The sequence below is a fragment of the Oncorhynchus mykiss genome, chromosome 12 (genome assembly GCF_057628025.1).
Source record: "Oncorhynchus mykiss isolate SJ-2025 chromosome 12, ASM5762802v1, whole genome shotgun sequence".
NCBI lineage: Eukaryota > Metazoa > Chordata > Actinopteri > Salmoniformes > Salmonidae > Oncorhynchus > Oncorhynchus mykiss.
The window spans coordinates 3926120-3953723 of NC_143033.1; the positions used below are offsets into that span (position 1 = coordinate 3926120).

Genomic DNA, 27604 nt, shown 5'->3' on the forward strand with positions numbered 1-27604 from the left:
TTTGCAAAAATGTCAAAAAAACAGCCTGTTTACTCATTATGTACTGTGTGTAAATTGAATATTTATTTGTATTAATTTTATAATAAAGCTGTAACAACATAACAAAATGTAGAAAAGGTCTTTCTGAAGGTGCTGTAGCTACTTCCCAGCATGCACTGTTGGCGTGGTGACTGGACGTCACAGCGTAGACTTAACTCTACACTGTCTTCTGAACAATGAAGACATCCGACAGCAGTGGCTGCTTTTCATTTTCAGGTGGAAACAGGCTGAAAATTAGGATCAGGTCACGCGTTTTTGGAGGGAAGTTGATCTATCAATTTGGGGAGAAAATGTGGATGGGTCTTGCTAGGGAAGCTAATCCTGAAGACGGATGCTGTACTTTCATTGACAGTGGCTCTTGCAAACGCAGAATATAATATAAGTAATGTTATCATAGTTCGATGAGTCTGACACGGTAGCCAACATTTTTGGAGGGAAAGAGGGGGGGGGGCTAACTTTAGATAATGCAACCGTGTCTGCTTTGACTTGTGAACGGTATATTTCCTATAATAGTACGAATTTTCCTGTTAGTCACATTTATGGCTGCTGTTCTTCCATCCCTACGCCCCCCTTACATTGAGCCTGAGAACTGCCAGCGCACACCGCCGGCTTGAAGGAATGTTGTCCACAAAAAAAAAAGGAGTTGTGATGTGTACAGTACTTGTAATTTACCCCTGGAAATCATATTTTGCCGTTCCAAAATGAAGTAGGGTGGAGGTTATTACCGTCTAATTTTGTCTCTTCACTTTCATCAAGCCATAATGACAGACGTTTTAGAACTCTGTCGCCACAGCTTCCCAGCCAAACCCCCCGCAGCAGGAGTGGTGCGATACAAAAAAAAAACTGCTTTCCCAAGGCAAAGAACGAGGGAAGTGCTGTGAAGCTTGTGGAGACGGACCGGAGGATACTGTGTAAGTCAGAGTCATTCATTTAAAATCTGCATCAATTGAGCATTTAAGGCACACAAACATTTCCAAAATAATTAACATTTAAAAAGTTTAATTGAAGAAGAAAAAGAAAACAAATTTGCAAGACCAAAATATTGCATATTTCAAATTGAGACGAAGTAATTCACTAGTGGGTGACTGAAGCTCGTCTCCCATCAATCTCTTAGTTTACATTTTTAAAGCCTGGGTGACTGAAGCTCGTCTCCCATCAATCTCTTAGGTTACATTTTTAAAGCCTGGGTGACTGAAGCTCGTCTCCCATCAATCTCTTAGTTGGTTACATTTCCTAAAGCCTAAGTAATTCACTTTTACGTGAAATGATATCAGATTTTTGTTACTTAGTATTATTTTTCGTCTAGCATTCGGACGGGAGATGAGTGGTTCAAACTGTATGAATCAATGGGGTCCTGCAGGGCGGCAGGGTGCCTATATTATGGCTTATGGCTCTAATCAGTTTTCTGTCAAATGATGTCTCACCATTATTTCTCATGTGTTCACGTTGATCAATATTTTGGCCGATTGTAAATGATCAAATAAATGTCTGATCAATACATACAGTACAGGGCTCCCCGAGTGGGAGCAGCGGTCTAAAGCACTGCATCTCGGTGCTATGTCACTGCAGTCCCTGGTTCGAATCCAGGCTGCATCACATCTGGCTGTGATTGGGAGTCCCAGAGGGCGGCTCACAATTGGCCCAGCGTCATCCGGGTTTGGCCGTCATTGTAAATAAGAATTTGTTCTTAACTGACTTGCCTAGTTAAATAAAGGTTAAATAAAAAATAAATAAATAAAATTCTGAACATGTTGTCATATTGTCATTTCTAATGCTCATGCATAGGCACCAATAAATTGTCCAGTACACTTATTGTATGCTGTTTTCCATGTACATTCTCGTATGTCTAAGCTTCTAAAGGGTGTCTCAGGCTTTACTCATTCTGCTGAGGAAGTGTATCAGTGAACTTTATTCTGTAATTAATTGCTGCAGTTTGTCTGATATTCAACAGTAGACTGGGAATGACCTATGTTTACCTGGTCATCAATGACATGTGGCCCTTTGTTTACCTTGTTACCTGGCAACCACCACAAGGCAGCTGTAGGTCAAGGTGAGCTCGTGAATATAAACTCCCCATCAACTCGGATTGTTCTCTCAGGCTTCCTGATTATTACATAGACGAGAGAAAAAGGTACAATTTCCTCAATTCTGAGCATTTTAATAGTTTAAAATATTATGATTGATATGTTTGTCATTTAAAGGCTATTTTTACATGGGGGAGAATATATATATATATATATAATGTTACATATCAAAACAAAACAATCCACTACATAGGTAACCATTTCACTGTACTGTTTACACCTTCTATATCCTGTGCATGTGATAAATAACCTTAGATTGTATCTGATATAGTGTGTGTTTACTGAGACGGTAATGTGAAGAACAACATGACCTGCACCAAAGTCATACTAGGATATAACGTTAGGCCAACTAGACAGTGTCCAAGTTCTGAAATTCTCCGATAGAATGCCCTGCTTTTATTTCATCACACTCACAACCGTAAAACCATTTTCTGTAATTAGCTCGCCGTTAACTTGTAAATAATGATCTTATTGTGAGTTTATTTTCCTGTAATAATGAATTAAAATGAGCTTAGGTTAAAAGACGTTGTCAGTTATGATATGGCCATTATTTGAACTGGCTAGCCAGCTAACTTAACGCTAGCTCGCTAGCCAGATAACTTAAAGCTAGCTAGCTAACTAACAAGCTGCCGTTGTCAGTTATGATGTGGCCATTATTTGAACTGGCTAGCCAGCTAACTTAACGCTAGCTAGCTAACTAACAAGCTGACGTTGTCAGTTATGATGTGGCCATTATTTGAACTGGCTAGCCAGTTACCTTAACGCTAGCTCGCTAACTAACAAGCTGACGTTGTCAGTTATGATGTGGCCATTATTTGAACTGGCTAGCCAGTTACCTTAACGCTAGCTAGCTAACTAACAAGCTGCCGTTGTCAGTTATGATGTGGCCATTATTTGAACTGGCTAGCCAGTTACCTTAACGCTAGCTAACTAGCTAACGAGTTAGAAACGAACCAAAACATTGTTTAGAAAGTTGCTTTTAGTTGCCTGGTTTTCTAAATTAACATTTACTAAATTAACTTTTAAACGGATGGGTTTATTGAAGTTATAACACAACATTACTGCTGACCACCAGGCTGCTGATGTCATGCAGCCTGTCCTTTTTTGTGTGTTTATTATGACAATAGACTGTTCATGATGTCGCAGTGACAACTGTATAGCTACAGACAGTTACACAGACAAAGATAGACAAAGTACAAACCAGCCTTAACCCTTTATATAGTACACTACCATACTCACTCTGTTTAGCACATGGCCTCACATGTGAATCCTTAAAGAGATGGGTGTGGTCTAAGGCTTAAGAGGGTGTGAACCATGCTGAATGGGTGTGGTCTAAGGCTTAAGAGGGTGTGAACCATGCTGAATGGGTGGAGACAAAGGAGAGCTCTTCAGTAGCTGTACCAAAACAGAGAAGAATGTGAGAAACTCCCCAAATACAGGTGTGTCAAGATTGTAGCGTCAAACCCAAGAAGACAATCGGAGGCTGTAATCACTGCCAAAAGGTGCTTCAACAAAGTACTGAGTAAAGGGTCTGAATACTTATGTAAACGTGATATCAGTTTTTTTTACATTTGCAAAAAAAATAAAACATCTCAAGCTGTCATTACAGAGTATTGTGATGTCATTACGGGGTGTTGTGATGTCATTACAGGGTATTGTGATGTCATTACAGGGTATTGTGATGTCATTACAGGGTATTGTCTGTAGATTGATGAGGTGAGAAAAATATTGAATCCATTTTAGAATAAGGCTGGGGGGGGGGGAACAAAATGTATAAAAAATTAATGAGCCCCCCCCAAAAAAATCTATTTAATTTGGAATGGCAAGCCAGACCAAATTAAAAGGGCCTATTTATATAATGAATATGAATTTGGAGGGCAGACATTATTAAATATTATTAGACCTCTCATTAAAGGTGTCAGTCACACAAAAGTTTGGACAAACCGCCTCATTCAAGGCTGTTACTTCTTTATTTGTACTATTTTCTACATAGTAGAATAATAATGAAGACATCAAAACTATGAAATAACACATATGGAATCATGTAGTAACCAAATTAATGTTAATCAAATCAAAATATATTTGAGATATATTTGAGATTCATCAAAGTAGCTACACTTGTGACTTGATGGCAGCTTTGCACATTCTTGGCATTCTCTCAACCGGCTTCATGAGGTAGTCACCTGGAATGCATTTCAATTAACAGGTGTGGCTTGTTAAGTTGTGGAATTTCATTCCTGAATGTGTTTGAGCCAATCAGTTGCGTTGTGACAATGTAGGGGTGGTAAACCGAAGATAGCCCTATTTGGTAAAATACCAAGTCCATATTAGGGCAAGAACAGATCAAATAAGCAAAGATAAACAATAGTCCATCATTACTTTAAGACATGAAGGTCAGAATTTTCTTTAGGTGCAGTCGCATAATCCATCAAGCGCTACGATGAAACTGTCTCTCATGAGGACCGCCACAGGAAAGGAAGACCCAGAGTTACCTCTGCTGCAGAGGGTACATTTATTAGAGTTAACTGCACCTCAGATTGTAGCCTAAATAAATGCTTCAGAGTTCAAGTACAGACACATCTCAACATCAACTGTTCAGAGGAAACTACGTGAATCAGGCCTTCGTGGTCAAATTGCTGCGAAGAAACCACTACTAAAGGACACCAATAAGAAGAAGAGACTTGCTTGGGCCAAGAAACATGAGCAATGGACATTAGACCGGTGGAAATCTGTCCATTGGTCTGATGAGTCCAAATTTGAGAGTTTTGGTTCCAATCACTGTGTCTTTGTGAGATGCAGAGTAGGTGAACGGATGTGTGCATGTGTGGTTCCCACTGTGAAGCATGGAGGAGGAGGTGTGATGGTGTAGTGGTGCTTTGCTGGTGACACTGTCTGTGATTAACCAGCATGGCCACCACAGCATTCTGCAGCGATACACCATCCCATCTGGTTTGTCCTTAGTGGGACTATCATTTGTTTTTCAACAGGACAATGACCCAACACATCTCCAGGCTGTGTAAGGGCTATTTGAGTAAGAAGGAGAGTGATGGAGTGCTGCATCAGATGACCTGGCCTCCACAATCACCCGACCTCAAACCAATTGAGATGGTTTGGGCTGAGTTGGACTGCAGAGTGAAGGAAAAGCAGCCAACAAGTGCTCAGCATACGTGGGAACTCCTTCAAGACTGTTGGAAAAGCATTCCAGGTGAAGCTGGTTGAGAGAATGCCAAGAGTGGGCAAAGCTGTCATCAAGGCAAAGGGTGGCTACTTTGAAGAATCTAAAATCTATTTTGATTTGTTTAACACTTATTTGGTTACTAACTTATTCCAAATGTGTTATGTCATAGTTTTGACGTCTTCAATATTATTCTACAGTGTAGAAAATAGTACAAAATTAAGAAAAACCCTTGAACAAGTATGTGTGTCCAAACTTTATACTTTGTACTGTCCCTGATCAATTAAAAAACCCAGTTTTATTCCTGCTACACAGCTGTTTCTGTTTAAGTTAATGATTGTGGTTCAACTGTACATAATGAATTTATGATCTTTTGCACCCGTTTGGTATAATTGGTTAATCATACACCTGACTACATGCCTACAAAATCCCTGACTTTAAGCAAGTGTACCTACGAGAATAGATGCTGTTTTGAAGGCAAAGGGTGGTCTCACCAAATATGGATTTGATTTAGATTTTTCTTCTGCTCAGTTGGGGCGGCAGGGTAGCCTAGTGGTTAGAGCGTTGGACAGGAAGGTTGCAAGTTCAAATCCCCGAGCTGACAAGGTACAAATCTGTCGTTCTGCCCCTGAACAGGCAGTTAACCCATTGAATACCGTCATTGAAAATAAGAATTTGTACTTAACTGACTTGTCTAGTTAAATTAAATATTTAAAAAATATCACTCACATTGCATTTAGTTAATTTATAAACTATTAACATGTCTATTTTCTGAAAGCATTCTTACTTTACAGCATTTTTTCCACACCTGCCTAAAACTTTTGCACAGTACTGTATACAGTGGGGCAAAAAAGTATTTAGTCAGCCACCAATTGTGCAAGTTCTCCCACTTAAAAAAATGAGAGAGGCCTGTAATTTTCATCATAGGTACACTTCAACTATGACAGATAAAATGAGAAAAAAAAATCCAGAAAATCACATTGTAGGATTTTTAATGAATTTATTTGCAAATTATGGTGGAAAATAAGTATTTGGTCACCTACAAACAAGCAAGATTTCTGGCTCTCACAGACCTTCATTAAGAGAATACCAGCAACAGTATGTGAAAAACTTGTGAAGACGTTTGACCAGTGTCATTGCCAACAAAGGGTATATAACAAAGTATTGAGATAAACTTTTGTTATTGACCAAATACTTATTTTCCACCATAATTTGCAAATAAATTCATAAAAAAATACTACAATGTGATTTTCTGGATTTTTTTTCTAATTTTGTCTGTCATAGTTGAAGTGTACCTATGATGAAAATTACAGGCCTCTCTCATCTTTTTAAGTGGGAGAACTTGCACAATTGGTGGCTGACTAAATACTTTTCTGCCCCACTGTATATACATTTATATATTTAATTTAAAAAATCATAATAATAATGTAATTCAGCCCCCGTCCCCACAGAAGGCCTTTTGGTAGGCCGTCATTGTAAATAAGAATTTGTTCTTAACTGATTTGACTAGTTAAATAAAGGTTTAATAAAAATAAAAATGTACAACATAAAACACCAAATAATGCATGCAGAGCAGAGTTAGGCCGATAACAGCTAATTAACCATGTCCAGAAAAGAGCCTTGAAATTCGACAACCACCTAAAAGGAAGCGAATCCCAAAACCTTCCATAACAAAGCCATCACCTACAGAGAGATGAACCTGGAGAAGAGTCCCCTAAGCAAGCTGGTCCTGGGGCTCTGTTCAGAAACACAAAGAGACCTCACAGAGCCCCAGGACAGCAACACAATTAGACCCAATCAAATCATGAGAAAACAAAAAGATAATTATTTCCAATGTGTCAAGTAATTAACAAAAAAACAGAGCAAACTAGAATGCTATTTGGCCTTAAACAGCAAGTACACAGTGGCAGAATACCTGACCACTGTGACTGACCCAAACTTAAGGAAAGCTTTGACTATGTACAGACTCAGTGAGCATAGCCTTGCTATTGAGAGGCCACCGTAGGCAGACCTGACTCTCAAGAGAAGACAGGCTATGTGCTCACTGCCCACAAAATGAGGTGGAAACTGAGCTGCACTTCATAACCTCCTGCCAAATGTATGACCATATTAGAGAGACACATTTCCCTCAGATTACACAGATCCACAAAGAATTCGAAAACAAATCCAATTTTGATAAACTCCCATATCTACTGGGTGAAATACCAGTGTGACATCACAGCAGCAAGATGTGTGACCTGTTGCCACAAGAAAGGGTCAACCAGTGAAGAACAAACACCATTGTAAATACAACCCATATTTATGTTTATTTATTTTCCCTTTTGTACTTTAACTATTTGCACATCGTTACAACACTGTACATAGCCATATGACATTTAAAATGTCTATTCCTCTGAAACGTTTTGGGAGTGATGTTTACAGTTCATTTCGATTGTATATTTTACTTTTGTTTATTATCTATTTCACTTGCTTCGGCAATGTACATATGTTTCTCATGCCAATAAAGCTCTTAAATTGAAACTGAACTGAATTGAGAGAGAGCGGCAAAGTGAGGGTTTTCAGTCTTGCTTTGACCACCAGACAACAGAAAGAAAACAGATATAAGCTGAACATAACAGGAGACACTATGAGCTGAACATAACAATCATTGGGAGAGAGGACAGTAACAGGAGACACTATGAGCTGAACATAACAGGAGACACTATGAGCTGAACATAACAGGAGACACTATGAGCTGAACATAACAGGAGACACTATGAGCTGAACATAACAATCAGTGGAAGAGAGGACAGTAACAGGAGACACTATGAGCTGAACATAACAGTCAGTGGAAGAGAGGACAGTAACAGGAGACACTATGAGCTGAACATAACAATCATTGGGAGAGAGGACAGTAACAGGAGACACTATGAGCTGAACATAACAGGAGACACTATGAGCTGAACATAACAGTCAGTGGAAGAGAGGACAGTAACAGGAGACACTATGAGCTGAACATAACAGTCAGTGGAAGAGAGGACAGTAGCAGGAGACACTATGAGCTGAACATAACAGTCAGTGGAAGGGAGGACAGTAACAGGAGACACTATGAGCTGAACATAACAGTCAGTGGAAGAGAGGGCAGTAACAGGAGACACTATGAGATGAACATAACAGGAGACACTATGAGCTGAACATAACAGGAGACACTATGAGCTGAACATAACAGTCAGTGGAAGAGAGGACAGTAACAGGAGACACTATGAGATGAACATAACAGTATGTCAGTGGAAGAGAGGACAGTAACAGGAGACACTATGAGCTGAACATAACAGTCAGTGGAAGGGAGGACAGTAACAGGAGACACTATGAGCTGAACATAACAGTCAGTGGAAGAGAGGGCAGTAACAGGAGACACTATGAGCTGAACATAACAGGAGACACTATGAGCTGAACATAACAGGAGACACTATGAGCTGAACATAACAGTCAGTGGAAGGGAGGACAGTAACAGGAGACACTATGAGCTGAACATAACAGTCAGTGGAAGAGAGGACAGTAACAGGAGACACTATGAGCTGAACATAACAGTCAGTGGAAGGGAGGACAGTAACAGGAGACACTATGAGCTGAACATAACAGTCAGTAGAAGGGAGGACAGTAACAGGAGACACTATGAGCTGAACATAACAGTCAGTAGAAGGGAGGACAGTAACAGGAGACATTATGAGCTAAACATAACAGTCAGTGGAAGAGAGGACAGTAGCAGGAGACACTATGAGCTGAACATAACAGTCAGTGGAAGGGAGGACAGTAACAGGAGACACTATGAGCTGAAAATATCTTAAACATATGTGGGTTTTTGGTAACAAAATTACAAGGCACAAGTCAATGTTTCATAAACTTACAGAAGGCAAATATTTTCTCCAAAACTCGATATGTGTTGATATTAGTTGGCAGGGGGCTTTAGGTCAACATTATTGAGTCTCTTTTAAGACTTTTTCAGGTAGATGTTGTCTAAGATCTCTTTTCCATCTGTTTGACAAGAGACCAAAGCCTTTGCTTATTCTTAATTTTTTAGGATGGAAAATAGGTAAAAAATTTATATATGCCTTAATTGATTAAAAAAATATAGAGAATTAGATTTCATTTGATATGCTCCTACGAACTTCGTTGGTGCTCATGTGTCCTTTTTAGATGGAAATGCCCTAGGCTAGACAATCTATCATCCTACAACTACATCAGCACATGAAAGTACAGAATACTATCTATTTATTTAGCTTTTCTAGCAATCTATATCTATATATTTTTTTGTACCTTCCCTCCGATGCTGGTAATGGTGTTTCCGACATCTGGACTGGGTGTGAGGACCGACGCTGTATCCTCGGCTCCAAGCGGATGACAGATCTCCTGAATGGGCTTTTGCCCCGAAGATGCCAGCGATTTTGGGGTGCTAGCACTCATTGTGCAAGCGATGGGAATCCGAGAACGGATTTACCGGGAAATATCTTCGTTTTTTTGGCCTGGAATGCGAGTTTTTGTGTGTGTGTGTGTGTGATTATTTCCCATGAATCCCGTGTATCAAACGCTGGACACTCTAGTTGCAACCAAAAGCTTCCAGCTGACTGGCACTGCGCAGTCTCGGAAGTAGAATAACAGTAACCGGAAGTAATGACGCTTCCAGCAATCACGTGACTTTTGTTGACATGCTGACAGAGTACAAAAAAAAAGTAATTTAGCGGTGTTTGTTTCTGTATCTAGCGAAGTAGTTTAGTTGGAGTTAAACATACTATTATTATATGTGATAGTTGTGTAGCTATTTGAACGATGGGTAAAATCTGAAACATCTGCTATCCGTGGTCGATTCGTCTGTCCCCAGTGTAGATGTTAACTAACACTGTGATAGCTGGCTCTATTTCATGTTTTATATTGTTTAGGTTGCAACCAGTCTTTCTGACATGGCGTCGCCTGCACCGGGTAAGTCAAGTAGAAAAGGCAGGGTCGAATATCCAGGGCGTTTTGTGCGGCTTGTTGATGCAGAGTCCTGGGGCTCAATTCAATCCGCTTCGCGGAAATTCAGGTCTTTCTACCTCAAGTGGTGTAACCGCGTTGGAGCTGTCAAATCGGGGATACGGACACACAACAATACGGTTATTGTGGATAGTCAGATTCATGTAATAGTTCGTTTTTAAAACGTTTACATGCTTTGCAAGAAGAACGATTTCCCCAATAGTCCTGTTTTTATATGGACACATCTGAAATGTCTACCTAATGATTAAACTTCCTTCCTGTGAGGTTTAATGGCGGTTGCCGTCTATGTTGCTTTACCGCCCCCAATACTACTCTGACTCTGGCCATATCAACCTGCCACCTTCCCTCCGGACACTTCCGATCCCCAGCAACATGAGCACCCCTACAGTTGACACACAACTTTATCCACCGAAATGACACAATCCTCTGTCCCGTGCCCTCCTGCACACTTCCCACATCTTGGGATCCCCCTCCTGCACACGGCTGCGACATGACCATAAACGTGGCACCTGAAACAGTACAGTGGATTCGCCACACTGGATAACTGATATCTTAACATGACCTTGTTGGGTAAAGAGTGATGTAACCGATGTGAAACGGCTAGCTAGTTAGTGGTGGTGCGCGCTAATCGGTGACGTCACTCGCTTTGAGACCTTGAAGTAGTTGTTCCCCTTGCTCTGCAAGGGCCGCGCTTTTGTGGAGCGATGGGTTACGATGCTTCGAGGGTGACTGTTGTCTGTGTGCAGAGGGTCCCTGGTTCGAGCCCGGCGAGGGGACGGACTGAGAATAACTGAACTTGACCTCGTTCTGTAAAGACTGACTCAAAAGGACTGACAGTGACTGTTTCACCACCAGATCGGTGTCACACCACAAACACCAAGAATCTTCAACTTCAATAGCTCCACCTCCACGCCTAACGTTACCCTAGAAATCACTCCTTTCAAAGGTGCCCTGTTTCTAAAACCAAAGCCTGAAACAGATCTTGACCCAAGTTGCGTGACACGGAAAAAACACAAACAAATATCACAAGTTACCTAGGTTACCTTCACTGATTCAACTGCAGCCAGCTTCCCCCCCACCCTGAAACCACAACTGAATCAGCCAAAAGGCAAGGATCCACCTTCTCAACAAAATGTCACTCCTACTGGACCAGGTTCTTCTTTATCCAGTCCATTGATGCCAGGCTCGGGTTCTGAGCTCTTCACCACACCTTCCTCCTCACTTAACTCATTCACTTCCATAATTCGGTCTGGTGCACGGCTCACTCAGTTTGCACTTGACACCAATCTTCTTCGACACGCCATCTCCATTTTTATCACCCTCTTCCTCAGATTCAAAACCAACCTCTGCTTTCCTCATTCTTTTCAACCTCCTCTTCCTCATTTCCCCTCTCCATTCCTCCTCAGAAATCCACCTTTCTGTGTCCCAATATTCCTCTTCCCCCGACTTCGCTTGTGGCCTGGTGGCATTATGACGGCACTCCATCCCATAATTGTACTGCTCACCTCTACGGGCACCGACATTTTGAGAGCATCTTCCCAGTGACCAGGTTAGTCCAATACCTGATGATGGGACTTAAATAAATGCAGAAAATCGACCAATACCACAGTGACCAATCAAAATAGACGTTCTACCACAGTGGCCAATCAAAGTAGACGTTCTTCCACAGTGGCGAATCAAAAGACGTTCTACCACAGTGGCCAATCAAAGTAGACGTTCTACCGCAGTGACCATGTTATTTTTGCGAATCCTATTTGATTTTGAGTTCGGAGATATAAAGTTTGTGTGAAAACTATATTTCTAAGATGAATACTTTGTTTTTCCACATTCACTTCACTCACGCATAAAGTCATCCACATGCTTGCCATCCGAAACAGTTCAGAACAGTTCCTGTATGTATTATTAGGATGATGTTTTGGTCTGAGCAAGGGAAGGGTTTTTGGGGGAAGGGTGGAACTGCAGTCTGCAATTTGGGGCGTTCCTGTGTCTGCAGGAGCCCCTCTTTATACTCCAGTAGTGATGGGCATTCCGAGACTTTCGGCCTAATGTAACTTATCTGCAGAAAAAACATTGTTTTGAGATCAGAAAGACGTATTAACAGTAAGCCAATCAGGGAGCCAAATGAACGGCTCTTTCACCGATGCGATTCGGTTCCCGACGTTCACCAAAAAGATCCGTTCGTTCGGGAACGACCCACCACTACAGTAGGTGGCGTTAATGCACAATAACGTTGGATGCCAGCTACCGATAAACCGCACAGAAGGAGCGGTGGAGACAACCGTAGCTAGTTAGGTAGCTGTACACCGGTAGACACCGTCCTTCGACCCTGCATGCCGGGCACTGTTTTCCAGCAGTTCTGTATAACGACAGCGAGGGCAGGAGTTTGGAAGGCTGGAGCGAAGGACACTGTGCTAGTTTAGCCAGCTCTTCCTAAGGAGGACTCCGGTACACAGCAGGGGCGAAACAAGTTCATCAGTACAGTTTCTCCCAGCTCAGTGTTTTCTCCTTGTGTCGCTAACTAGCTGCTGTGCAACGATACATTTTACAACAACAACAAAAATCCACTTGAGAAATATTGCACCAAACATCTTAGTTAGATGTCAAATTGCACGACTAAGATAGATCTATTTGGTGAAAAGGGGAGGAGGATTGGGCTACTGATGCTGGCATATGAAATACACCGCCGGGAACTCCAATTAACCTGTGTACATGCCCTTTTAATTCAAAAGAACCAGGTGTTTTAATACGCAGACTTACATTTGGACCTCACACCGATTTATGATAATCAGAGTAAAGTTTTTATATGACTACTGGCCTACTGCCATAATCAGTTTATCAAACGATTTAGTGTGCTTGTTACATTTCCACGAAATAATGAAGATTTCTATCATCCTAATCGAAGTGTAGATTACATCTCACATTCCAGTGTTTCAATTTGCGAACAAGGCTGCATGGGATTTCTCTTATTGCCATTGGTTGCACAGAGTCACATTGTCTGCTTTAGATATAATGCATGGAGCCGCTTGTGGATTTGACAGCTCTAACGCAGTTTCCCCTCTGACACCGCCAAAACAACCGCTATGCAGATGTGGGCTAAAGAATATCTGTTTGAATAGAGCCCTGAATCTTCGTCAACAGCCCTGGATAAGAGCTAGTTAGAATAGAGCCCTGGATAAGAACTAGCTAGAATAGAACCCTGGATAAGAGCTAGCTAGAATAGAGCCCTGGATAAGAGCTAGTTAGAATAGAGCCCTGGATAAGAACTAGCTAGAATAGAGCCCTGGATAAGAGCTAGCTAGAATAGAGCCCTGGATAAGAGCTAGCTAGAATAGAGCCCTGGATAAGAGCTAGCTAGAATAGACCCCTGGATAAGAGCTAGCTAGAATATAACCCTGGATAAGAGCTAGCTAGAATAGAGCCCTGGATAAGAGCTAGCTAGAATAGAGCCCTGGATAAGAGCTAGCTAGAATAGACCCCTGGATAAGAGCTAGCTAGAATATAACCATGGATAAGAGCTAGCTAGAATAGAGCCCTGGATAAGAGCTAGCTAGAATAGAGCCCTGGATAAGAGCTAGCTAGAATAGAGCCCTGGATAAGAGCTAGCTAGAATAGAGCCCTGGATAAGAGCTAGCTAGAATAGACCCCTGGATAAGAGCTAGCTAGAATAGAACCCTGGATAAGAGCTAGCTAGAATAGAGCCCTGGATAAGAGCTAGCTAGAATAGAGCTCTGGATAAGAGCTAGCTAGAATAGAGCCCTGGATAAGAGCTAGCTAGAATAGAGCCCTGGATAAGAGCTAGCTAGAATAGAGCCCTGGATAAGAGCTAGCTAGAATAGAACCCTGGATAAGAGCTAGCTAGAATAGAACCCTGGATAAGAGCTAGCTAGAATAGAACCCTGGATAAGAGCTAGCTAGAATAGAGCCCTGGATAAGAGCTAGCTAGAATAGAGCCCTGGATAAGAGCTAGCTAGAATAGAGCCCTGGATAAGAGCTAGCTAGAATAGAACCCTGGATAAGAGCTAGCTAGAATAGAACCCTGGATAAGAGCTAGCTAGAATAGAACCCTGGATAAGAGCTAGCTAGAATAGAGCCCTGGATAAGAGCTAGCTAGAATAGAGCCCTGGATAAGAGCTAGCTAAAATAGAGCCCTGGATAAGAGCTAGCTAGAATAGAGCCCTGGATAAGAGCTAGCTAGAATAGAGTCCTGGATAAGAGCTAGCTAGAATAGAACCCTGGATAAGAGCTAGCTAGAATAGAGCCCTGGATAAGAGCTAGCTAGAATAGAGCCCTGGATAAGAGCTAGCTAGCTATTTGTGCTGATTATTTTCATGATCTTCTGTTTTTTCTGCCATCAGGAGTCCAGAACAAGAACCGTGTGGCCATTTTGGCTGACCTGGACAAGGAGAAGAGACGCTTGATACATAATTCATCCATGAATAACCCTGCAGCCAGGTATTAGGAATGAACATGTATCTATCTATCTGTCAATAGTGGGTGGTGTCAGTGAAATACATCTTGGTTGTGTCTCATATAGTGTTCTGCTATAGACCAGGGCCCACTGCCAGTGTTGTGCTATAGACCAGGGCCCACTGCCAGTGTTCTGCTATAGACCAGGGTCCACTCCCAGTGTTCTGCTATAGACCAGGGTCCACTCCCAGTGTTCTGCTATAGACCAGGGCCCACTCCCAGTGTTCTGCTATAGACCAGGGCCCACTCCCATTGTTTTGCTATAGACCAGGGCCCACTCCCATTGTTCTGCTATAGACCAGGGCCCACTCCCAGTGTTCTGCTATAGACCAGGGCCCACTCCGTGTTCTGCTTAGACCAGGGCCCGCTCCCACTGTTCTGCTATAGACCAGGGCCCACTGCCAGTGTTCTGCTCTAGACCAGGGCCCACTCCGTGTTCTGCTATAGACCAGGGCCCACTCCCAGTGTTCTACTGTAGACCAGGGCCCACTCCGTGTTCTGCTATAGACCAGGGCCCACTCCCAGTGTTCTACTATAGACCAGGGCCCACTCCCAGTGTTCTGCTATAGACCAGGGTCCACTCCCAGTGTTTTGCTATAGACCAGGGCCCACCTCCCAGTGTTTTGCTATAGACCAGGGCCCACTCCCAGTGTTCTGCTATAGACCAGGTCCCACTCCCAGTGTTCTGCTATAGACCAGGTCCCACTCCCAGTGTTCTGCTATAGACCAGGTCCCACTCCCAGTGTTCTGCTATAGACCAGGGCCCACTCCCAGTGTTCTACTATAGACCAGGGCCCACTCCCAGTGTTCTGCTATAGACCAGGGTCCACTCCCAGTGTTCTGCTATAGACCAGGGCCCACTCCCAGTGTTCTGCTATAGACCAGGGCCCACTCCCATTGTTTTGCTATAGACCAGGGCCCACTCCCATTGTTCTGCTATAGACCAGGGCCCACTCCCAGTGTTCTGCTATAGACCAGGGCCCACTCCGTGTTCTGCTTAGACCAGGGCCCGCTCCCACTGTTCTGCTATAGACCAGGGCCCACTGCCAGTGTTCTGCTCTAGACCAGGGCCCACTCCGTGTTCTGCTATAGACCAGGGCCCACTCCCAGTGTTCTACTGTAGACCAGGGCCCACTCCGTGTTCTGCTATAGACCAGGGCCCACTCCCAGTGTTCTACTATAGACCAGGGCCCACTCCCAGTGTTCTGCTATAGACCAGGGTCCACTCCCAGTGTTTTGCTATAGACCAGGGCCCACCTCCCAGTGTTTTGCTATAGACCAGGGCCCACTCCCAGTGTTCTGCTATAGACCAGGTCCCACTCCCAGTGTTCTGCTATAGACCAGGTCCCACTCCCAGTGTTCTGCTATAGACCAGGTCCCACTCCCAGTGTTCTGCTATAGACCAGGGCCCACTCCCAGTGTTCTACTATAGACCAGGGCCCACTCCCAGTGTTCTGCTATAGACCAGGGCCCACTCCCAGTGTTCTGCTATAGACCAGGGCCCACTCCCATTGTTCTGCTATAGACCATGGCCCACTCCCATTGTTCTGCTATAGACCAGGGCCCACTCCCAGTGTTCTGCTATAGACCAGGGCCCACTCCGTGTTCTGCTATAGACCAGGGCCCGCTCCCACTGTTCTGCTGTAGTCCAGGGCCCACTGCCAGTGTTCTGCTATAGACCAGGGCCCACTCCGTGTTCTGCTATAGACCAGGTCCCACTCCGTGTGTTTTGCTATAGACCAGGTCCCACTCCCAGTGTTCTGCTATAGTCCAGGGCCCACTCCCAGTGTTCTGCTATAGACCAGGGCCCACTCCGTGTTCTGCTATAGACCAGGTCCCACTCCGTGTGCTTTGCTATAGACCAGGTCCCACTCCCAGTGTTCTGCTATAGACCAGGTCCCACTCCCAGTGTTCTGCTATAGACCAGGGCCCACTCCCAGTGTTCTACTATAGACCAGGGCCCACTCCCAGTGTTCTGCTATAGACCAGGGCCCACTCCCAGTGTTCTGCTATAGACCAGGGCCCACTCCCATTGTTCTGCTATAGACCAGGGCCCACTCCCATTGTTCTGCTATAGACCAGGGCCCACTCCGTGTTCTGCTATAGACCAGGGCCCGCTCCCACTGTTCTGCTATAGACCAGGGCCCACTGCCAGTGTTCTGCTATAGACCAGGGCCCACTCCGTGTTCTGCTATAGACCAGGGCCCACTCCCAGTGTTCTACTGTAGACCAGGGCCCACTCCGTGTTCTGCTATAGACCAGGGCCCACTCCCAGGGTTCTACTATAAACCAGGGCCCACTCCCAGTGTTCTGCTATAGACCAGGGTCCACTCCCAGTGTTTTGCTATAGACCAGGACCCACCTCCCAGTGTTTTGCTATGGACCAGGGCCCACTCCCAGTGTTCTGCTATAGACCAGAGCCCACTCCCAGTGTTCTGCTATAGACCAGGGCCCACTGCCAGTGTTCTGCTATAGACCAGGGCCCACTGCCAGTGTTCTGCTATAGACCAGGGCCCACTCCCAGTGTTCTGCTATAGACCAGGGCCCAGTCCCACTGTTCTGCTATAGACCAGGGCCCACTCCCACTCTTCTGCTATTGACCAGGGCCCACTGCCAGTGTTCTGCTATAGACCAGGGTCCACTCCCAGTTTTGCTATAGACTAGGGCCCACCTCCCAGTGTTTTACTATAGACCAGGGCCCACTCCCAGTGTTCTGCTATAGACCAGGGCCCACTCCCAGTGTTCTGCTATAGACCAGGGCCCACTCCCATTGTTCTGCTATAGACCAGGGCCCGCTCCCACTGTTCTGCTATAGACCAGGGCCCAGTCCCACTGTTCTGCTATTGACCAGGGCCCACCTCCCAGTGTTCTGCTTCAGACCAGGGCCCACTCCCAGTGTTCTGCTATAGGCCAGGTCCCACTCCCAGAGTTCTGCTATAGACCAGGTCCCACTCCCAGTGTTCTGCTATAGACCAGGTCCCACTCCCAGTGTTCTGCTATAGACCAGGTCCCACTCCCAGTGTTCTGCTATAGACCAGGGCCCACTCCCAGTGTTCTGCTATAGACCAGGGTCTACTCCCAGTGTTTTGCTTTAGACCAGGGCCCACCTCCCAGTGTTTTGCTATAGACCAGGGCCCACTGCCAGTGTTCTGCTATAGACCAGGGCCCACTGCCAGTGTTCTGCTATAGACCAGGGCCCACTGCCAGTGTTCTACTTTTGACCAGGGCCCACTCCCAGTGTTCTGCTATAGACCAGGGCCCACTCCCAGTGTTCTGCTATAGACCAGGGCCCACTCCCAGTGTTCTACTATAGACCAGTGCCCACTGCCAGTGTTCTACTATAGACCAGGGCCCACCCCCAGTGTTCTGCTATTGACCAGGGCCCACCCCCAGTGGTCTGCTATTGACCAGGGCCCACCCCCAGTGTTCTGCTACTGACCAGGGCCCACTCCCAGTGTTCTACTATAGACCAGGGCCCACTCCCAGTGTTCTGCTATAGACCAGGGCCCACTGCCAGTGTTCTGCTATAGACCAGGGCCCACTGCCAGTGTTCTGCTATAGACCATGGCCCACTGCCAGTGTTCTGCTATAGACCAGGGCCCACTCCCAGTGTTCTGCTACTGACCAGGGCCCACTCCCAGTGTTCTACTATAGACCAGGGCCCACTGCCAGTGTTCTGCAATAGACCAGGGCCCACTCCCAGTGTTCTGCTATAGACCAGGGCCCACTCCCAGTGTTCTGCTATAGACCAGGGCCCACTCCCAGTGTTTTGCTATAGACCAGGTCCCACTCCGTGTGTTCTGCTATAGACCAGGGCCCACTCCCAGTGTTCTGCTATAGACCAGGGCCCACTCCCATTGTTCTGCTATAGACCAGGGCCCACTCCCATTGTTCTGCTATAGACCAGGGCCCACTCCCAGTGTTCTGCTATAGACCAGGGCCCACTCTGTGTTCTGCTATAGACCAGGGTCCACTCCCAGTGTTCTGCTATAGACCAGGGTCCACTCCCAGTGTTCTGCTATAGACCAGGGCCCACTCCCATTGTTCTGCTATAGACCAGGGCCCACTCCCATTGTTCTGCTATAGACCAGGGCCCACTCCCAGTGTTCTGCTATAGACCAGGGCCCACTCCGTGTTCTGCTATAGACCAGGGCCCACTCCGTGTTCTGCTATAGACCAGGGTCCACTCCCAGTGTTCTGCTATAGACCAGGGTCCACTCCCAGTGTTCTGCTACTGACCAGGGCCCACTCCCAGTGTTCTACTATAGACCAGGGCCCACTGCCAGTGTTCTGCAATAGACCAGGGCCCACTCCCAGTGTTCTGCTATAGACCAGGGCCCACTCCCAGTGTTCTGCTATAGACCAGGGCCCACTCCCAGTGTTTTGCTATAGACCAGGTCCCACTCCGTGTGTTCTGCTATAGACCAGGGCCCACTCCCAGTGTTCTGCTATAGACCAGGGCCCACTCCCATTGTTCTGCTATAGACCAGGGCCCACTCCCATTGTTCTGCTATAGACCAGGGCCCACTCCCAGTGTTCTGCTATAGACCAGGGCCCACTCCGTGTTCTGCTATAGACCAGGGTCCACTCCCAGTGTTCTGCTATAGACCAGGGTCCACTCCCACTGTTCTGCTATAGACCAGGGCCCACTCCCAGTGTTCTGCTATAGACCAGGGTCCACTCCCAGTGTTTTGCTATAGACCAGGGCCCACCTCCCAGTGTTTTGCTATAGACCAGGGCCCACTCCCAGTGTTCTGCTATAGACCAGGTCCCACTCCCAGTGTTCTGCTATAGACCAGGTCCCACTCCCAGTGTTCTGCTATAGACCAGGTCCCACTCCCAGTGTTCTGCTATAGACCAGGGCCCACTCCCAGTGTTCTACTATAGACCAGGGCCCACTCCCAGTGTTCTGCTATAGACCAGGGCCCACTCCCAGTGTTCTGCTATAGACCAGGGCCCACTCCCATTGTTCTGCTATAGACCAGGGCCCACTCCCATTGTTCTGCTATAGACCAGGGCCCACTCCCAGTGTTCTGCTATAGACCAGGGCCCACTCCGTGTTCTGCTATAGACCAGGGCCCGCTCCCACTGTTCTGCTATAGTCCAGGGCCCACTGCCAGTGTTCTGCTATAGACCAGGGCCCACTCCGTGTTCTGCTATAGACCAGGTCCCACTCCGTGTGTTTTGCTATAGACCAGGTCCCACTCCCAGTGTTCTGCTATAGACCAGGTCCCACTCCCAGTGTTCTGCTATAGACCAGGGCCCACTCCCAGTGTTCTACTATAGACCAGGGCCCACTCCCAGTGTTCTGCTATAGACCAGGGCCCACTCCCAGTGTTCTGCTATAGACCAGGGCCCACTCCCATTGTTCTGCTATAGACCAGGGCCCACTCCCATTGTTCTGCTATAGACCAGGGCCCACTCCGTGTTCTGCTATAGACCAGGGCCCGCTCCCACTGTTCTGCTATAGACCAGGGCCCACTGCCAGTGTTCTGCTATAGACCAGGGCCCACTCCGTGTTCTGCTATAGACCAGGGCCCACTCCCAGTGTTCTACTGTAGACCAGGGCCCACTCCGTGTTCTGCTATAGACCAGGGCCCACTCCGTGTTCTGCTATAGACCAGGGCCCACTCCCAGTGTTCTACTATAAACCAGGGCCCACTCCCAGTGTTCTGCTATAGACCAGGGCCCACTCCGTGTTCTGCTATAGACCAGGGCCCGCTCCCACTGTTCTGCTGTAGTCCAGGGCCCACTGCCAGTGTTCTGCTATAGACCAGGGCCCACTCCGTGTTCTGCTATAGACCAGGTCCCACTCCGTGTGTTTTGCTATAGACCAGGTCCCACTCCCAGTGTTCTGCTATAGTCCAGGGCCCACTCCCAGTGTTCTGCTATAGACCAGGGCCCACTCCGTGTTCTGCTATAGACCAGGTCCCACTCCGTGTGCTTTGCTATAGACCAGGTCCCACTCCCAGTGTTCTGCTATAGACCAGGTCCCACTCCCAGTGTTCTGCTATAGACCAGGGCCCACTCCCAGTGTTCTACTATAGACCAGGGCCCACTCCCAGTGTTCTGCTATAGACCAGGGCCCACTCCCAGTGTTCTGCTATAGACCAGGGCCCACTCCCATTGTTCTGCTATAGACCAGGGTCCACTCCCATTGTTCTGCTATAGACCAGGGCCCACTCCGTGTTCTGCTATAGACCAGGGCCCGCTCCCACTGTTCTGCTATAGACCAGGGCCCACTGCCAGTGTTCTGCTATAGACCAGGGCCCACTCCGTGTTCTGCTATAGACCAGGGCCCACTCCCAGTGTTCTACTGTAGACCAGGGCCCACTCCGTGTTCTGCTATTTACCAGGGCCCACTCCCAGGGTTCTACTATAAACCAGGGCCCACTCCCAGTGTTCTGCTATAGACCAGGGTCCACTCCCAGTGTTTTGCTATAGACCAGGGCCCACCTCCCAGTGTTTTGCTATGGACCAGGGCCCACTCCCAGTGTTCTGCTATAGACCAGAGCCCACTCCCAGTGTTCTGCTATAGACCAGGGCCCACTGCCAGTGTTCTGCTATAGACCAGGGCCCACTGCCAGTGTTCTGCTATAGACCAGGGCCCACTCCCAGTGTTCTGCTATAGACCAGGGCCCACTCCCACTGTTCTGCTATAGACCAGGGCCCACTCCCACTCTTCTGCTATTGACCAGGGCCCACTGCCAGTGTTCTGCTATAGACCAGGGTCCACTCCCAGTTTTGCTATAGACTAGGGCCCACCTCCCAGTGTTTTACTATAGACCAGGGCCCACTCCCAGTGTTCTGCTATAGACCAGGGCCCACTCCCAGTGTTCTGCTATAGACCAGGTCCCACTCCCAGTGTTCTGCTTCAGACCAGGGCCCACTCCCAGTGTTCTGCTATAGGCCAGGTCCCACTCCCAGAGTTCTGCTATAGACCAGGTCCCACTCCCAGTGTTCTGCTATAGACCAGGTCCCACTCCCAGTGTTCTGCTATAGACCAGGTCCCACTCCCAGTGTTCTGCTATAGACCAGGGCCCACTCCCAGTGTTCTGCTATAGACCAGGGTCTACTCCCAGTGTTTTGCTTTAGACCAGGGCCCACCTCCCAGTGTTTTGCTATAGACCAGGGCCCACTGCCAGTGTTCTGCTATAGACCAGGGCCCACTACCAGTGTTCTGCTATAGACCAGGGCCCACTGCCAGTGTTCTACTTTTGACCAGGGCCCACTCCCAGTGTTCTGCTATAGACCAGGGCCCACTCCCAGTGTTCTGCTATAGACCAGGGCCCACTCCCAGTGTTCTACTATAGACCAGTGCCCACTGCCAGTGTTCTACTATAGACCAGGGCCCACCCCCAGTGTTCTGCTATTGACCAGGTCCCACCCCCAGTGGTCTGCTATTGACCAGGGCCCACCCCCAGTGTTCTGCTACTGACCAGGGCCCACTCCCAGTGTTCTACTATAGACCAGGGCCCACTCCCAGTGTTCTGCTATAGACCAGGGCCCACTGCCAGTGTTCTACTATAGACCAGGGCCCACTGCCAGTGTTCTGCAATAGACCAGGGCCCACTCCCAGTGTTCTGCTATAGACCAGGGCCCACTCCCAGTGTTCTGCTATAGACCAGGGCCCACTCCCAGTGTTTTGCTATAGACCAGGTCCCACTCCGTGTGTTCTGCTATAGACCAGGGCCCACTCCCAGTGTTCTGCTATAGACCAGGGCCCACTCCCATTGTTCTGCTATAGACCAGGGCCCACTCCCATTGTTCTGCTATAGACCAGGGCCCACTCCCAGTGTTCTGCTATAGACCAGGGCCCACTCCGTGTTCTGCTATAGACCAGGGTCCACTCCCAGTGTTCTGCTATAGACCAGGGTCCACTCCCAGTGTTCTGCTATAGACCAGGGCCCACTCCCAGTGTTCTGCTATAGACCAGGGCCCACTCCCATTGTTTTGCTATAGACCAGGGCCCACTCCCATTGTTCTGCTATAGACCAGGGCCCACTCCGTGTTCTGCTATAGACCAGGGCCCACTCCGTGTTCTGCTATAGACCAGGGCCCGCTCCCACTGTTCTGCTATAGACCAGGGCCCACTCCCAGTGTTCTGCTATAGACCAGGGCCCACTCCCAGTGTTTTGCTATAGACCAGGTCCCACTCCGTGTGTTCTGCTATAGACCAGGGCCCACTCCCAGTGTTCTGCTATAGACCAGGGCCCACTCCCATTGTTCTGCTATAGACCAGGGCCCACTCCCATTGTTCTGCTATAGACCAGGGCCCACTCCCAGTGTTCTGCTATAGACCAGGGCCCACTCCGTGTTCTGCTATAGACCAGGGTCCACTCCCAGTGTTCTGCTATAGACCAGGGTCCACTCCCAGTGTTCTGCTACTGACCAGGGCCCACTCCCAGTGTTCTACTATAGACCAGGGCCCACTGCCAGTGTTCTGCAATAGACCAGGGCCCACTCCCAGTGTTCTGCTATAGACCAGGGCCCACTCCCAGTGTTCTGCTATAGACCAGGGCCCACTCCCAGTGTTTTGCTATAGACCTGGTCCCACTCCGTGTGTTCTGCTATAGACCAGGGCCCACTCCCAGTGTTCTGCTATAGACCAGGGCCCACTCCCATTGTTCTGCTATAGACCAGGGCCCACTCCCATTGTTCTGCTATAGACCAGGGCCCACTCCCAGTGTTCTGCTATAGACCAGGGCCCACTCCGTGTTCTGCTATAGACCAGGGCCCACTCCGTGTTCTGCTATAGACCAGGGTCCACTCCCAGTGTTCTGCTATAGACCAGGGTCCACTCCCAGTGTTCTGCTACTGACCAGGGCCCACTCCCAGTGTTCTACTATAGACCAGGGCCCACTGCCAGTGTTCTGCAATAGACCAGGGCCCACTCCCAGTGTTCTGCTATAGACCAGGGCCCACTCCCAGTGTTCTGCTATAGACCAGGGCCCACTCCCAGTGTTTTGCTATAGACCAGGTCCCACTCCGTGTGTTCTGCTATAGACCAGGGCCCACTCCCAGTGTTCTGCTATAGACCAGGGCCCACTCCCATTGTTCTGCTATAGACCAGGGCCCACTCCCATTGTTCTGCTATAGACCAGGGCCCACTCCCAGTGTTCTGCTATAGACCAGGGCCCACTCCGTGTTCTGCTATAGACCAGGGTCCACTCCCAGTGTTCTGCTATAGACCAGGGTCCACTCCCACTGTTCTGCTATAGACCAGGGCCCACTCCCAGTGTTCTGCTATAGACCAGGGTCCACTCCCAGTGTTTTGCTATAGACCAGGGCCCACCTCCCAGTGTTTTGCTATAGACCAGGGCCCACTCCCAGTGTTCTGCTATAGACCAGGTCCCACTCCCAGTGTTCTGCTATAGACCAGGTCCCACTCCCAGTGTTCTGCTATAGACCAGGTCCCACTCCCAGTGTTCTGCTATAGACCAGGGCCCACTCCCAGTGTTCTACTATAGACCAGGGCCCACTCCCAGTGTTCTGCTATAGACCAGGGCCCACTCCCAGTGTTCTGCTATAGACCAGGGCCCACTCCCATTGTTCTGCTATAGACCAGGGCCCACTCCCATTGTTCTGCTATAGACCAGGGCCCACTCCCAGTGTTCTGCTATAGACCAGGGCCCACTCCGTGTTCTGCTATAGACCAGGGCCCGCTCCCACTGTTCTGCTATAGTCCAGGGCCCACTGCCAGTGTTCTGCTATAGACCAGGGCCCACTCCGTGTTCTGCTATAGACCAGGTCCCACTCCGTGTGTTTTGCTATAGACCAGGTCCCACTCCCAGTGTTCTGCTATAGACCAGGTCCCACTCCCAGTGTTCTGCTATAGACCAGGGCCCACTCCCAGTGTTCTACTATAGACCAGGGCCCACTCCCAGTGTTCTGCTATAGACCAGGGCCCACTCCCAGTGTTCTGCTATAGACCAGGGCCCACTCCCATTGTTCTGCTATAGACCAGGGCCCACTCACATTGTTCTGCTATAGACCAGGGCCCACTCACATTGTTCTGCTATAGACCAGGGCCCACTCCGTGTTCTGCTATAGACCAGGGCCCGCTCCGTGTTCTGCTATAGACCAGGGCCCGCTCCCACTGTTCTGCTATAGACCAGGGCCCACTGCCAGTGTTCTGCTATAGACCAGGGCCCACTCCGTGTTCTGCTATAGACCAGGGCCCACTCCCAGTGTTCTACTGTAGACCAGGGCCCACTCCGTGTTCTGCTATAGACCAGGGCCCACTCCGTGTTCTGCTATAGACCAGGGCCCACTCCCAGTGTTCTACTATAAACCAGGGCCCACTCCCAGTGTTCTGCTATAGACCAGGGTCCACTCCCAGTGTTTTGCTATAGACCAGGGCCCACCTCCCAGTGTTTTGCTATAGACCAGGGCCCACTCCCAGTGGTCTGCTATAGACCAGAGCCCACTCCCAGTGTTCTGCTATAGACCAGGGCCCACTGCCAGTGTTCTGCTATAGACCAGGGCCCACTGCCAGTGTTCTGCTATAGACCAGGGCCCACTCCCAGTGTTCTGCTATAGACCAGGGCCCACTCCCACTGTTCTGCTATAGACCAGGGCCCACTCCCACTCTTCTGCTATTGACCAGGGCCCACTGCCAGTGTTCTGCTATAGACCAGGGTCCACTCCCAGTTTTGCTATAGACTAGGGCCCACCTCCCAGTGTTTTACTATAGACCAGGGCCCACCTCCTAGTGTTTTGCTATAGACCAGGGCCCACTGACAGTGTTCTGCTATAGACCAGGGCCCACCTCCCAGTGTTCTGCTATAGACCAGGGCCCACTCCCAGTGTTCTACAATAGACAAGGGCCCATCTCCAAGTGTTCTACTATAGACCAGGGCCCACTCCCAGTGTTCTGCTATTGACCAGGGCCCACTGCCAGTGTTCTACTACAGACCAGAGCCCACTCCCAGTGTTCTGCTATAGACCAGGGCCCGCTCCCACTGTTCTGCTATAGACCAGGGCCCACTCCGTGTTCTGCTATAGACCAGGGCCCACTGCCAGTGTTCTACTATAGACCAGGGCCCACTGCCAGTGTTCTACTATAGACCAGGGCCCACTCCCACTGTTCTGCTATAGACCAGGGCCCACTCCCACTGTTCTGCTATTGACCAGGGCCCACCTCCCAGTGTTCTGCTATAGACCAGGGCCCTCTCCCAGTGTTCTGCTATAGACCAGGTCCCACTCCCAGTGTTCTGCCAGGCTATAGACCACTCCCAGTGTTCTGCTATAGACCAGGTCCCACTCCCAGTGTTCTGCTATACACCAGGTCCCACTCCCAGTGTTCTGCTATAGACCAGGTCCCACTCCCAGTGTTCTGCTATAGACCAGGGTCCACTCCCAGTGTTTTGCTTTAGACCAGGGCCCACCTCCTAGTGTTTTGCTATAGACCAGGGCCCACTGCCAGTGTTCTGCTATAGACCAGGGCCCACCTCCAAGTGTTCTACTATAGACCAGGGCCCACTCCCAGTGTTCTGCTATTGACCAGGGCCCACTGCCAGTGTTCTACTACAGACCAAAGCCCACTCCCAGTGTTCTGCTATAGACCAGGGCCCGCTCCCATTGTTCTGCTATAGACCAGGGCCCACTCCGTGTTCTGCTATAGACCAGGGCCCACTCCCAGTGTTTTGCTTTAGACCAGGGCCCACCTCCCAGTGTTTTGCTATAGACTAGGGCCCACTGCCAGTGTTCTGCTATAGACCAGGGCCCACCTCCCAGTGTTCTGCTATAGACCAGGGCCCACTCCGTGTTCTGCTATAGACCAGGGCCCACTCCCACTGTTCTACTATAGACCAGGGCCCACTCCCACTGTTCTGCTATTGACCAGGGCCCACTCCCACTGTTCTGCTATAGACCAGGGCCCACTCCCAGTGTTCTACTGTAGACCAGGGCCCACTCCGTGTTCTGCTATAGACCAGGGCCCACTCCCAGGGTTCTACTATAAACCAGGGCCCACTCCCAGTGTTCTGCTATAGACCAGGGTCCACTCCCAGTGTTTTGCTATAGACCAGGGCCCACCTCCCAGTGTTTTGCTATGGACCAGGGCCCACTCCCAGTGTTCTGCTATAGACCAGAGCCCACTCCCAGTGTTCTGCTATAGACCAGGGCCCACTGCCAGTGTTCTGCTATAGACCAGGGCCCACTGCCAGTGTTCTGCTATAGACCAGGGCCCACTCCCAGTGTTCTGCTATAGACCAGGGCCCACTCCCACTGTTCTGCTATAGACCAGGGCCCACTCCCACTCTTCTGCTATTGACCAGGGCCCACTGCCAGTGTTCTGCTATAGACCAGGGTCCACTCCCAGTTTTGCTATAGACTAGGGCCCACCTCCCAGTGTTTTACTATAGACCAGGGCCCACTCCCAGTGTTCTGCTATAGACCAGGGCCCACTCCCAGTGTTCTGCTATAGACCAGGGCCCACTCCCATTGTTCTGCTATAGACCAGGGCCCGCTCCCACTGTTCTGCTATAGACCAGGGCCCAGTCCCACTGTTCTGCTATTGACCAGGGCCCACCTCCCAGTGTTCTGCTTCAGACCAGGGCCCACTCCCAGTGTTCTGCTATAGGCCAGGTCCCACTCCCAGAGTTCTGCTATAGACCAGGTCCCACTCCCAGTGTTCTGCTATAGACCAGGTCCCACTCCCAGTGTTCTGCTATAGACCAGGTCCCACTCCCAGTGTTCTGCTATAGACCAGGGCCCACTCCCAGTGTTCTGCTATAGACCAGGGTCTACTCCCAGTGTTTTGCTTTAGACCAGGGCCCACCTCCCAGTGTTTTGCTATAGACCAGGGCCCACTGCCAGTGTTCTG

At 48.5% G+C, this 27604-nt stretch overlaps 2 protein-coding genes across 3 annotated transcripts in view; one reads left to right on the forward strand and one right to left on the reverse strand.

Annotated features, from left to right (window-relative positions):
* Nucleotides 1-9935, reverse strand: part of LOC110536767 (sorting nexin-30) — a 78991-nt gene extending 69056 nt beyond the window's left edge. For both annotated transcript variants that reach the window (XM_090191554.1, XM_090191553.1), the window contains exon 1: nt 9595-9935. In XM_090191554.1, the coding sequence (XP_090047680.1) occupies nt 9595-9741 (147 nt within the window). In that variant the 5' untranslated portion in view covers nt 9742-9935. The remainder of the gene's footprint in view (nt 1-9594) is intronic.
* The window catches only part of LOC110536873 (SOSS complex subunit C), a 32347-nt gene continuing 14677 nt past the window's right edge, over nt 9935-27604 (forward strand). Inside the window, exons 1-2 of the mRNA XM_036936742.2 lie at nt 9935-10254; nt 14664-14760. Of these exons, the coding sequence (XP_036792637.1) occupies nt 10236-10254; nt 14664-14760 (116 nt within the window). The 5' untranslated portion in view covers nt 9935-10235. The remainder of the gene's footprint in view (nt 10255-14663; nt 14761-27604) is intronic.